Consider the following 12,552-nt stretch of genomic DNA (forward strand, 5'->3'; position numbering starts at 1 on the left):
GTTCTTTTCATTTCCATTTATAAACACTGCCCCGTGTTTGCTTCCACTATCTGTGTGAAGTGTCATGTTTTTCTGATGATAAAAACTCCAGGCATGTTTTTTCTCAGCCTTTTGTTGGGGCAGCTGTGTATGTATTCACTGGCATTTGGCAGCATGAATGTGTATGTATTTGATCATATCTCTCAAAGAGAGAGAGAGGGAGGAAGAGCGTGTGCACTTGTGTGTGCGGGAAATGATAGCCTAATGGACAGGTATTATGACCCAGGTGGACAATAAACACTGTATAGTGTTTTCTGAATTAGAAAGAAGCGCTAGCTAAACAGAACGTTATCTATCATGAAAATGTGCATCCTTTTTATTGTTTATTTCTTTTTCACTGCATTGGGAACAGGTAATGTGAGATCTACACAATATCAGTGCTAATGGACGTGTAGTTCTTATTAATTTGTAGGGCCATTAGCTTTGGTAATGTGCCAGTGAGGTTCTCTGTCTGCGCATCTAGTTTGCAGCTGAATGAAATGGAGAACATAAAAGGGGTGGGACAGAGAACCTGCTGCATTTCAGTGAGGGAGGGGTTGGGAGAGTATGCTGCTCCCATCCGAGCATGCCAGCTCTTGTTGAGCTGGGGGATGCAGGTACTGCTATCCAGGTATCAGGAAATCATAGAAAGCGGCACTATCTCTATTTTAGTTTCACAGTTTTCTCTCCCCTTGTTAGCACTGAATCTTTGTTTTATTGGCTATTTCTTTCTTCTAGCCTTTTGTGGCATTATTTGTCAGCTATGTAAATGTTTAATGAGCAAAATCTGAATGGCAGAGGGGAAAGTATCGATTGAAGCAATTAAACCTGCAACTAATTTCAGTTGTTAATTTCACATAACCTAAAAAATAACAATATATGTTTATTTGTATGTGTTTTGACAATGTTTTCTTCACAAAATCTCCAACTTTTGAGAATTACTCATTCAAACAACAGTAGTAAATTAATGATCCCAAATGTAAGAAATTGCGCTATCTGGTGGCGGTAGTTGATAAGAGAAAGTCAGACTTGTTCTGCCAGTAAACGTTTGAAATAAGCAGAGACAAGCCACTGGTTACAGCATAGGCAATCATTGCAATGTATCGTCCCACAAGTTTACATACTTAAATCCCATAAGCACTTGCCCTGTATAACTTGTCTAATATTTTTTTTCGGACTTCCTCACCTATGCGTTATCGCGTAGTGACTACATCACACGATATGACTACACACGAGAGAATGTGAAGTGGTAGACGTGGCGCTTACGTCAGCAATCCGGTGACTGACCCGGATCGAAACCTCAAACACAGTAACTAGAGGCTCTGAGGAAGACTGAAAGAAAAAGACACGGATTTACCGGTGAGAACGGAGCTAAATCTATCAGAACTTTCATTTGGGATAGACTTCCGGATTGATAAGGGTCCAGTTGTGAAGCCTATTCGACCAGTTATTGGTGTCTTGTTTAAGCTTAGCTAGTAATGGACTGATTGTTAGCTGGCTAGACTACTTAGCATTAGCTATCAGCAAATTCGCAGCAGTACATTCGTTTGCTAATTTATGGTACATTGTGTAGGCTTATACCGTTTATATGCGAATCGTTCGACATTATACTTGAAATGCGGGCTATGGTATTATATTTACGATGTTATATGTTGTATTATTTAAGTTGTGCTTTAAATGCGAATTCAAGCTTTAACGGGAAGAGGATTGATTGCTGTTGATGGGTAATACAACCAATGGGAAGTTAGCATGTGGTTACAGATGACTTGTATCTCATCGAATCAGATCATAGGAGGAAGCCGGTAACTGCCGAGTGATGTGGCTTTTTGACCAGTTACGTGAGGAAACGGACTCTAATGACTCAATGCAATGGAGTTGTCCAATTGAATTTCTGTATTATTTAGGAAGGGCAGGAAATGGTAGATCCATCAGTCAATTGGATCAGTGAAGAGGTGGGTCAGAAAAATAAGGGTTAGGTTGTGGTTCTTGTACCTAAGTTTATTAAATGGCTGGCAGCTAGCGCGCTAGCTGTAGCTCAGTCCATGGACTAAGTTCTCAGATTTGCCTTGAATCAATTTTGAACAAAAAGCATGGCTCTACACATTAAGTTTCGTACATTGTGTTTTAGATACGATGATATATTGAAGGTTGATCTATAGTTGTTACCAACTTGTTGGGCTTGCATTATCTGAAAGTCGCTAGCGCTAGCTATCTTGCTTCTTACCCAGCTGGCGTAATGTTACGTATTCAACAGCTGTAACCGCTGGTTGTCTATGGATTGTAGTTGGTGCGGCGTGTATTTTTTGTTTGTTTTGATACACTGTGACCAATGGATGTGTTGATTTTTTTAACATTCATTTTTATCGTCATGGATTGTTATTGGAAAATAATTCTAGAAATGATATTGATGGCCGCGGCATGTTTTGGATTTGGAACGATTGTTTAATTTTGATTTTTGAATTGTGCAGCTTTGTTTGCTAAATTACCCGTAGGTAACTTATTCTGAAGTCTGGGAGTTTCTGATGTGCTTACTTCATGTATTTTTCACTATCCACTGGATTAAGTCAAAGCTATAAATGTGTAACGTTAGTTTATTGAGTTCTGTTTAATGTCAGTGCACTACTGATATTTTATTTGAAAAAGTAGAAATTGATATTTGTATTAGTATTTAGCTCACGCACGAGCAATTCTCGAACATAATCCTTTTTTTTTCTTTTAAAATATATAGGCTTAATGGTTGCATTTCCTCCCAGTTTAGTATGTTGAGTTCAAGCACTTTTCCAGTGTGCTAGCAATCTTTTGGGATTTCAGGAATAGATTTGCTTTCAATTTCCTCAAGGAAACATAGTGCCATGCAGTTATTTTTTATCATCAAGGTAATTTTGCCATATTAAACTGAACATAGAGTATAACAATAATTAGCAAAAATGACATTATCTTAAACCAGTGTGTTTACTTGATTCCAGGCAATTGGGTATATTTGTAAAAGCACCATTTCTGTGCTTCTGGTAGCTCATTGCATTATTGAGGGCCTGGAGATGAATGTATTTTGAGATGTGTTGCCAAGGATGTAGGTTTTGCAGGGGTGTCAGGTTTAATGTTGGATGGAAGGAGCTGTGATGGCAGCAACACAATGATTTTATTTATCAAGGAGAGGTCGTTGCAAAGATAATTTGTTGTTCCATTCTAGATTCATCCCCCTCTAGAATGGAACAACATGTTCATAGAATCAGTGGTTTTGGGGAAGTTTGCTGTCTAGTAGAGCTGGTATGTCATGGGGGCTGGCAGATTAACTAGTTAAATGCTATTAGATTATCAGTAGTAGGAAAAAACATAGGCCGGAACAGCAGATTAAAGTTGTTTAATCTAGCGGACTCTGAAGAGAGTCGCAAGCAGTGATCTCTGAGGAACGCCTGGTCAAAGGCTGAGATGTTGAGCATCTACTGTGCAAATATGCCTGCAGTAGAACAGTCGCAGCAAGGGAGAGGCAGGCAGCTCTTGCTAGCGAACAGGTACAGGTAAGTACACAGTATAATGCTGTCCCACACCCCTCCCAGGTGATGAGTCTCCATGAACACGCGTCGCCGCCACGGTCCTAGAAGCAGTCAGCAGGGGGTGTACCTCGGGCCTTCTCAGACCCAGTCACAGCTGATCCACCCGCCAGACGCGCCCCTCGTAGCAGCCCCGCCTCCCCCCACCGCTCCACCGCCAGTGGACAGCAGCAACATGTCCTGTCGGGATCGCACGCAGGAGTTTCTGTCAGCTTGCAAGTCTCTACAGGGAAGACAGGTGAGAAGCTCACCGCCCCGCGGCACGCACACATCCTCTCATGTGCGCCGTTCGCGTTGCAGGGTCGCGGCCGCTTTTAAAAGGGAAAATCCCACAATTCGACCTCAGCGGGGGAGACCTCAGCTTCATTAGTGCGAGTCTCAAAGTGGTTGCAAACTGGCTGTAGCCAGTCCTTCCAAAAAGGTGGTCTGACGAAAAACATGGGTTTGGTTCCCTAAATAAATGATTCTTTGACGTTCTGAGTGACGGAGGGTGAGGCAGGGGTGTGTGGGTCGCACGTTAATCTTTCTTTGTTTTTCTTTGTGCGTTCATCTCTCTGGACCGTGCAGAATGGGATCCAGACCAATAAACCAGCCCTCAACATACTCCGACAGCGCAGCGATTTCACGCTCATGGCTAAGTCAGTCCCTGCATTCTTTTCATGTGTTTTGCTCGCTGTCATTTGCATGCTGTTATGCTTCATTACCCTTTACTTGTATGGTGAGCTCCATTTATCGCCTTGTTGCTCCGGATAAAATTATCTGCTTAAGTGACTGTAATGTAATGTTATTATTATGGCTGCAGTGGGTATTAATGGAATGAACTGCTGCAAGTATTACAAAAACGTGGCTCGTGGACAAATTTTTTAAAGTTTATGCTTGGGCCATGACAAGTGCGCTTTGTAAAACTATTTTTTAATTTAACATTTGATAAATGTGTTTTCATGATTATCTGAAAGGATCAAATGTGTGTATGAAAAGCAAGAGCACTGCTGTTTTAGTTGACACCCTATTGGCTGTAATGTTGTAATTTCATAGAAAGGTTAAAAGCCATTACATACATTTCCTTGTTTTTATGCTAATGAGTTGTATTATATGCCCCCTATCATGCTTCTAAAATTTAGGGGAGTCCCTTACTGATCATTTACAGTAGTGACTGGTAGTGCAAGGGAAAAAACCTTACAATCATTTCCTACTTTCGCTTTCTTTTTTCTCACGCAGGAGGATCGGAAAAGACCTAAGCAACACGTTCGCCAAACTGGAAAAGCTCACAATACGTAAGAGCTCATTGGCTGCTGTTGCTGTTGATGAAAATCATATATTGGTGGTAGTTATGGTTAACATGAAAAAAAATGATGCAAAGGTCATGAACAAATAAGTACATAGAAGTTTTTTGGTTTAACTCTTTAAATCTTTAAAAAAAAAATTTTTTTTTTAAATATACAGTTGCCAAAAGAAAATCCTTGTTTGATGACAAGGCTGTGGAGATCGAAGAACTAACATACATTATCAAGCAGGTAATGGAACCGTGCTGCGTTTCCTGTGTGTGTTTGTGTTTTTTGCACCCCAAAGATGGCGCACCTAGTTTGTATGTATTATTTTGAGTGTGAGGGGACAAAGACCAGCACAAGTAAATTGTAAAAGTCAATATAATCAATAATTAAACAGTCAATATAATAATACAGTCACTATAATACAGCCTCCTTTAGTTGTTTCATTCCTTGCTGAAAGAAATTAGCATTGCAGCTAGACAGACACAGGCAGAAACACCTGTCTGTGGTGACTGCAGCCTATGTGCTGTATCTTAAAAATAACTAAAAAATGTTGTTATTTTGGTCTCACCTCTGTGCCCCACTTCTGATATACATGTTTCTCCTAGGACATTAACAGCCTGAATAAACAGATAGCGCAGCTGCAGGAGCTGGTGCGCTCGCGAAGCAGTCAAAATGGCCGGCATGTCCAGACACATTCCAACACCATCGTCGTCTCCCTGCAGGTCAGTCTTGGCCCCGCCCACAGCGACTACAAGCTCTTCTAATACACTGATTTTTCATGCTTCATGAAAATGTTATTTTACATGTGATGGAATTTTCAATATTCATCCGGTGTGTTGCTTTGCTATTTTCAGGATTTTTTATGATACTACCTTATATTTTCGTTCTGTTTGTCGGAGTTGGAAGTCTAACCTTGCCTTGTGTTTTCTCCCTTCTCTTTTAGTCTAAACTCGCGTCCATGTCAAACGACTTCAAATCAGTGCTTGAAGTGAGAACAGAGGTAAGCCTCAAAGGAGTGGTCATGGAAATCATTTTCTGCTTCTTGTACAAAACTGCATTACCTAACTGCTAATTTTATGTTATTACTGTTAACCCCTCCCCCTCACTTTTGATACCCGGCGTTGCCTGAGTGGTGCTTGGCGCTTCTGTGTAGCGGACTCGCTGTCTGTCAGGGACCAGGGGTCCATGGTGGGCTGCAGGCTTCTTGCGGTGTGCAGCCTCAGTGTGCAGGTGGCACAGAGTGACTTTGTTTCCCTCTGCAGAACCTGAAGCAGCAGCGCAGTCGAAGGGAGCAGTTCTCTCAGGCCCCGGCATCCTCCTCCCCTCTACACGCCAACAACTTCAGTAAGACCCTCTTCTTACCCCCCCCCCCCCCTCCCTCTGTCCTCGTCCCTCTGCATTATGAGTGGCCATTTTGTCTCTGTGCCAACATGGACAGGTTGTCATGATCAGTCAAGAGGATGCCACTGATACTCTTGTATCTTCTTTTCCCACCTCCTTTGTCCTTGATATGTTTCTGTTGTCCGCTCTGCTTATTTCTCTCATTTCTCACTTCCATTTGCGTCTTCCTCAGAGAGCTCCGTCTTGATGCAGGATGAGACGAAGAGGTCGGGCGACGTTTCCATAGATATGGACTCGCGCGCCAGTCAGCAGCTGCAGCTCATAGACGAACAGGTGATTGTCCCACTGATGCACTGTATTTTGCCCAAAGTCCTTTTCTGAAATGACTTCTATGGTGTTGGTAACAGTGTCACTCATTGTGTTGACACAAGTGCCACCGATGGAGGTATATTAGTAACTTACTGGGGATGTAAGATAATATTGGGGTCATATTGTAATTGGCTGACGAAGACTCCGTAGTTCTCTAGACCCTTGATTTCTGCTTAATAGTAAAGTAAGCAAGCTGAAATGCTTTGTTGTACAGACAGAATTTCTTACATTTTTCCTTCATAAGTTGAAATCTGTGCTTATCTGCTTCCTCCGTGAATTTGGGAACTTGGATGCAGTTTGCATTGATGCTATAATGCTATATGCTGTAGTGTAGAATAGGGCCAGTTACACACTGGCTGTTGATATTGCCCCAGAAGCGCTATGTCGCGCACTCTTAAGTAAGCCTCACTGATACACGGCTGTGTCGGTCTCCTGCCCCCCAGGACTCCTACATACAGAGCCGCGCCGACACCATGCAGAACATCGAGTCCACCATCGTGGAGCTGGGCTCCATATTCCAGCAGCTGGCACACATGGTGAAGGAGCAGGAGGAGACTGTACAGAGGTGAGAGAGGGGGAGGTGCACGCTGTATGAGGGGTCCTGTAGCGGGCACAAGGAAGCAAGTTTGTCCTGTTAGTTTGTTTGGATAAGGGTGTCTGCTTCACCCTTTATGTAACCTTCTCCTTCTTCCCCTTTGAACCTTCCCTCTCCTCCTTTCCTTCCTAGGATCGACGCAAACGTGGAGGACACGCAGCTGAACGTGGATGCCGCCCACGGCGAGATCCTCAAGTACTTCCAGTCTGTCTCCTCGCACCGCTGGCTGCTGGTGAAGATCTTCCTCATCCTCATCGTCTTCTTCATCGTCTTTGTGGTCTTCCTGGCCTGAGCGCAAGCGGAGGCGAAGGAAGGGGACGAGACTGAGGAGGAGGAGGAGGAGGAGGAGGACCAGGCTAAATTACAGAACAGAGTACAGCGGACAGGAGATGGCTAAGAGAGGAGTGGTTTGGGAGGGAATCGGATGACTGAAGAACGAGTGCATGTGTGTGTGTCTGTGTGTTAGCATGTGTGTGTGCAGGTGAGCGCGTTAACATGTGATAGCCTTTGTGTGTGTGTGAGTGCATTTGTGTGTGTGTGTGTGTATGCGTGCGTTTGTGTGCGCGTGTGTTTGTGTGTGTGTGTGTGCGCGTGCGCGTGTGTTTGTGTGTGTGTGTGCACGTTCTGAGAGTGTGATTGAGAACTCTGTCTCCATATCTCATTCTCTCTTTTGAGAGGTGGTGAAGGTAAATATTGCATAAATTACTATTTCTGGGACACAAGTTGCATAATGGCAGGCCTTATCTGCCTGCCTGGTGACTGGTATTCTCACTGACTTTTCGAGACCTTTGTATGCCACCAGTTACATGTCAGAAAATAATAAAATAAGTGAGATACATACATTTAAAACGTTATTTCATACGGTGTTGTAGTTTTATTTGAAACACAAATGATTTTAAAAATAATGATTACAGAATACGATTTCCATTACTTGAGCTAGTTTTCCAAACTGCTTCAAAACCAGTGCTGTTTTTCCCTTTAGTGCTCTACTCAGGGGGTATAATATGGAGAATAGATCTGTGAGTTAATTGGCCACATTTCTCTTTTCTGTGAGAAATGAAACGCCCGTCCATGCCTTTACACGGTAAGGGTGAGTCGCTTCGTTTGGCTCTAGTTAAGGATTAATCTTCAGCGTGTCCTCTGATACCATCTGGCGATAAAGACCAGTGCTTTCCTTTGGCCGTGATTTAAAATGAAGGATTTTCTTGGGGTGTAAATACAGGTTTCTCTGAGACACAAGAGACAATGGTTCAGCTTGAAGTGGGAAAATTTTATGTGTGAAGAGAGAATTTTTTTCACTGGCTTTATAAACGTCTTTTGTGTGCAGGAAAATGCAACAAAATCTCCCAGCCCATAATTGTTTCCTGGCAGGTCATTTGGCTACGTGGGCTGAATGGCATGGAAGATAAATTTGTCTGCATACAGGAGCTTGCATTGCATTGTTGGCCATTTCTGAGGAGTTGCTATCATTGTGAAGTGCTGCCATCTCTTGTAGAGTTTCCCCTGTTGATAGTGTTATACAATATTATCCATTGCCACGTTTCTTTTACTGGAATCCCCCTGTTGATTTCCAATCTCCATTTGATCTGAATGGAATGAAACCCTTTTGAAACTTTGTGTTGCTATTATTATTTTTTTGCCATTGTTCGGTTTTGTGGCAAAATGCAAATATATGTTCTGTATTGGTTTGAGAGAGCTGATGTGAGAATTAAACTTCTTCACGTCCCAATTTTTAAGCATTGCAGTTTTGTTGGGGGTGAAAAGACCACTGAAGACCCCAGATATTGATACCATGACTGCATGGTTACTGTAGATTTTTATTTAATCTTTTTTTTTTTTCAATTTTATTTTAGAAACATTCCTGCTTTGTAAAAAAAAAAAAAAAAAAAAAAGGGTGAGACTGGGGAGAGAAAGAAAGAGGAGGGGAGAGAGAGAGGGAGAAGGGGAACATCTGGCACTAATATTTGGCAGTCATAGCCTTAATAAGCACTGCGGCCTGATCGAGGTGCTCCGTTTGTAAAAGTGCTTTCTTGGTTCTGCGATCCTAGGCGTGTGCCCAGATGTGTTGGGAAGTGTCCACATTATTTATCGCTTGATATCAGGTCCCAGCCGTACACTCTGCCGCCTTGGTACTTCGCCCAGAGTAGTCCGGGGGGCCTGCATTGTAACATGGGGCATTATGCGTGAAGTGAATCCGCTGATGTATTATTTAACAATGCCCAACAGGTCAGCGCTGAAAGGAACAAAAGTAATGTTTTGTGCTGGGCCCTGTGTTCCTGTTTTATCTGGGTGACTGCAGAGCTTTTATTTGTTTTGTTTTTTTCCCCCCACAATGCCAGATGACCCTTTCTATGACCTCCTTGGGTGGTGGGGGAAAGCTGATTCTTACTCTTCAATGGCATGAAGCTTTTCTGTACTCTTTCTCTATCTCTCTGTCGGTAGATTCCCAACTGCTCTTACAGTAGCCTCCATCTGAAATTGAAGGATGGGAGTGAGCGCGAGGGAGGGGACTGTCTGCACAGTTGCTCGGCATTACTAACAGTTCTGTGCAATGGCTGCAGCGTAAGGAAGTGCTGCTTCCCTTACAGCCTTGATGAAGCCTGTCCTAAAGTGTTCCTCCACCTGAAGACCATTTTAGAAAGTTACACATGCGCACCCCTGCATTTTATTACATTTTGAGACGTATTTGACTGAATGGATCTTTTAATTTTACTTGTGATTTTTCACCCTGAAAGTAACTGTAAATATTATTAGGGGAGCAACTTTGGACTTGCCTTCTCAAATGGACTGAAAAGGGGGGTGGGAGGGGTGGGGGTACTTTAGTGGCCCCTGTATCTGGGATGGAGAGGAGCGTGGGGGTGCTGAAAGAGAGCAGGGATTCCTTCCTGCGGTTTCAGTATCTGAGCTGCCGGCTGCATCTAACGTTAAACCGCAAAACAAGTGTAAATATAGATAAAATCGTGAAATGTTTAAAATTGTATATGTCATCATTTCTTTTTTTCTCTCCTGGGGTTTTATTTGCCAAAACGGGACTAGTGAGGGACAGTGAAAGCCAAGAAAGGGAGAGCGAGAGACTGGCCTTTTGAGGCTTAATATCCTCATTTTCTAAAGAGCAGCACATTTTCTGAAAGCACTTGGTAGATTTCCAAACCTCTTTAGTTGTTTACGGTCATCTTCACACTTTCCCTCCATTTTCTTGACATGGATTCCTCGCTGCTTGTTCTCCATCTCGCCCTACTTTTCTGTCAAACACTAATATTTTTATTTTGTTTATATTCTCTCTCTCTCTCTCTCTCTCTCTCTGCACAACGGTCTCTTCCTCTCCCTCCTTCTAGAACTAATGTGAATAAGAGAATGGCGTAAACCTACAGAACAGTGTCTGTAATGACACTTTTTTATTTTAGCTCTCCTGTTTCTGACTTTTTAGCCCAATGCTTCTATTGTATAAATTGCAAATAATGTATTGAGAAGTGAATATTAAAAAGCAAACTCAAAACGCAACACCATCTGCCGTGTGCCTTTCTGTGTGTATCTTTTACTGCCACGCCCCCTCTTCAGCAGATTTTAAACTTTCGGTTTTGTTCAAAACAGCATTTTTCAGTTTTACAGTAATTTACTGCTGTTAACATCCAGTATAACCTGTTCTGATAAAACCTTCTCAACCAATCACATGACATGATTCTGTATCAGCAGATCATGTGTACAAGGTCCTGTGCTACCCTCCTCCATCTCCCAATGTCTACATTTACCTGTATTTAAACTATACTCGTACTCTTCCAAGCCAGCATGAAAGATAACATTGAAAACAATCATACTTGTGGACAATGCACAAATACAATTGTTAAAAAAATTTTTTTTTAAACATGGAAGTGTTCCTTTCTGTTTGTTGTGATTCTGTTACATGTATGTGAAATCGCATTAAAGGCACAGAACTACATTCTTGTTCATGAACATTAAAAGAATGAGCTTATACAGAATACTGATGTGCACACATGGGTAATCGAAATTAAGAAGAAAAATGTTAAATCTGTCATGCTCACAGCAAAGCACCACATTCAGTGATGTTTCTTAATGCCAATCTATATGTAGAATTGTATTTTATTACATTGTATAGTTTGTCTTCAGATTTCTTAGTCCTCTGGATATGAATCGGATGAGATGACTGAACCATCTTTCTCTGAGAGCAGTGTTACGTCATGTACGTACTGGTTTCATCTCCCTTTCTCGGTCTTTCTCCTTTAATAGTTCCCCTCTAATTTTGCTTCCTTTGATGCGGTGCTCAGAGCAGAAGGCGATGAAGGAGAGGAGCTGCTTCTCCCAGTGGCTGGGCTGCACCCTCGTGTGCTCCTCCCCAAAGCCCCCCCCCCCCCCCCCCCGGCCCCCACCCCCGGCAGTCACATGGCAACGAGTGGAGGATGCGCAGCACCCCATGGGCTTCAGGGTCAAACCCGGTCACCATCTTTCTGAGCGTTGGGGAAGGGGGGAGGGGGGGGAGAGAGAAGAGAGAGAGAGATGCTATGACGTATATGCTGTGCATCCTAACGGGATTTTGATGGCACACTGCTGAATGGACCTGGAGAGTTTTAATGTGAATCTGCAAAGCAACTTAATCATTTCAGTGACATACTGAGGATAAGGGAGAGGAAGGCACTCGAGTTTGAATCTTTCTGCGAGGGAGAGGCAATGTAGCAACAAGAGCTTTTCAGACAAGAGGCTTTGTATGGGTGACACTTCATGGAAAAGTGGGTGTACCTTAGCTGGTGATTGGGGACTGGAGTGGGAGGCGCATCGCTCAAGTTCAGTGTATGCTTGAGCCACAAAGTGTACTGTGGTTTAAGCATATGTTGGTATCAATGGAGTACAAACTATGATTTGTGCTCAACTGATACTAGTCACAGATTTAGTATCTTAACACAAAAATGACTCCGCATCATGTTTTAGATTAAGTAAAAGAAATAAAATCAATATACAGGACAAGCACATTGGTCTAAATATGAAACTGACCTGACAACCATCCACCAAGCAGTTTGTGGACCTTACAAATAATTATAATGAATGTAATCATTCCAGTCAAATTATGTCCATAAACAAAATATTCAAAGAATAAAAAATATGTTTATGTTGGATGTAACTGTAGATAGTTTATCTCTTTTCACGCTGCTGTTGATTCATCTTGAGAAACATGCACTGTGAAATAAATATTTATATAGTAACAGTTCAATGCCTGTTTTGCATTGATACGAGAAAATGTGTACATCCGGTCGTGGTTGTTTTCAATTACATGGCATTAGACACATTAGCACCTAATCAGTAGACAGTCAGATACTCAAAACATATGAAACTGGTCCATCCCTTGTGCACATGTTTCCTGGTATACCAAAACAACAGTGTCACCTTTAAAATTATT

At 42.4% G+C, this 12,552-nt stretch overlaps 1 protein-coding gene across 2 annotated transcripts; it reads left to right on the forward strand.

Moving 5' to 3' along the window:
- The first annotated feature begins 1,248 nt into the window (after positions 1-1,248).
- Positions 1,249-10,646, forward strand: stx5a (syntaxin 5A). Of its 2 annotated transcripts, none has more exons than XM_035410270.1 (11): positions 1,249-1,377; positions 3,576-3,807; positions 4,137-4,207; positions 4,788-4,843; positions 5,013-5,083; positions 5,446-5,562; positions 5,784-5,840; positions 6,103-6,184; positions 6,414-6,514; positions 6,994-7,115; positions 7,278-10,646. In XM_035410270.1, exons 2-11 carry the CDS (start codon positions 3,589-3,591, stop codon positions 7,435-7,437), a joined length of 1,056 nt encoding a protein of 351 aa, XP_035266161.1. In that variant the 5' UTR covers positions 1,249-1,377; positions 3,576-3,588; the 3' UTR covers positions 7,438-10,646. The 2 variants fall into 2 exon arrangements, with proteins under 2 accessions (XP_035266161.1, XP_035266162.1); XM_035410271.1 differs by lacking the exon at positions 1,249-1,377 and adding an exon at positions 2,073-2,894.
- Positions 10,647-12,552: the final 1,906 nt, after the last annotated feature.

Source organism: Anguilla anguilla, chromosome 3 (assembly GCF_013347855.1).
Source record: "Anguilla anguilla isolate fAngAng1 chromosome 3, fAngAng1.pri, whole genome shotgun sequence".
In the NCBI taxonomy this organism is placed as follows: domain Eukaryota; kingdom Metazoa; phylum Chordata; class Actinopteri; order Anguilliformes; family Anguillidae; genus Anguilla; species Anguilla anguilla.

Excerpts from the sequence above, each read along its gene's own strand:
- stx5a (XM_035410270.1), top strand. The coding sequence starts at position 3,589 with ATGAACACGCGTCGCCGCCACGGTCCTAGAAGCAGTCAGCAGGGGGTG. Across the intron at positions 3,808-4,136 it reads AGTCTCTACAGGGAAGACAG|AATGGGATCCAGACCAATAA; the intron begins GTGAGAAGCTCA and ends TGGACCGTGCAG. Across the intron at positions 6,185-6,413 it reads TCTACACGCCAACAACTTCA|AGAGCTCCGTCTTGATGCAG; the intron begins GTAAGACCCTCT and ends CGTCTTCCTCAG.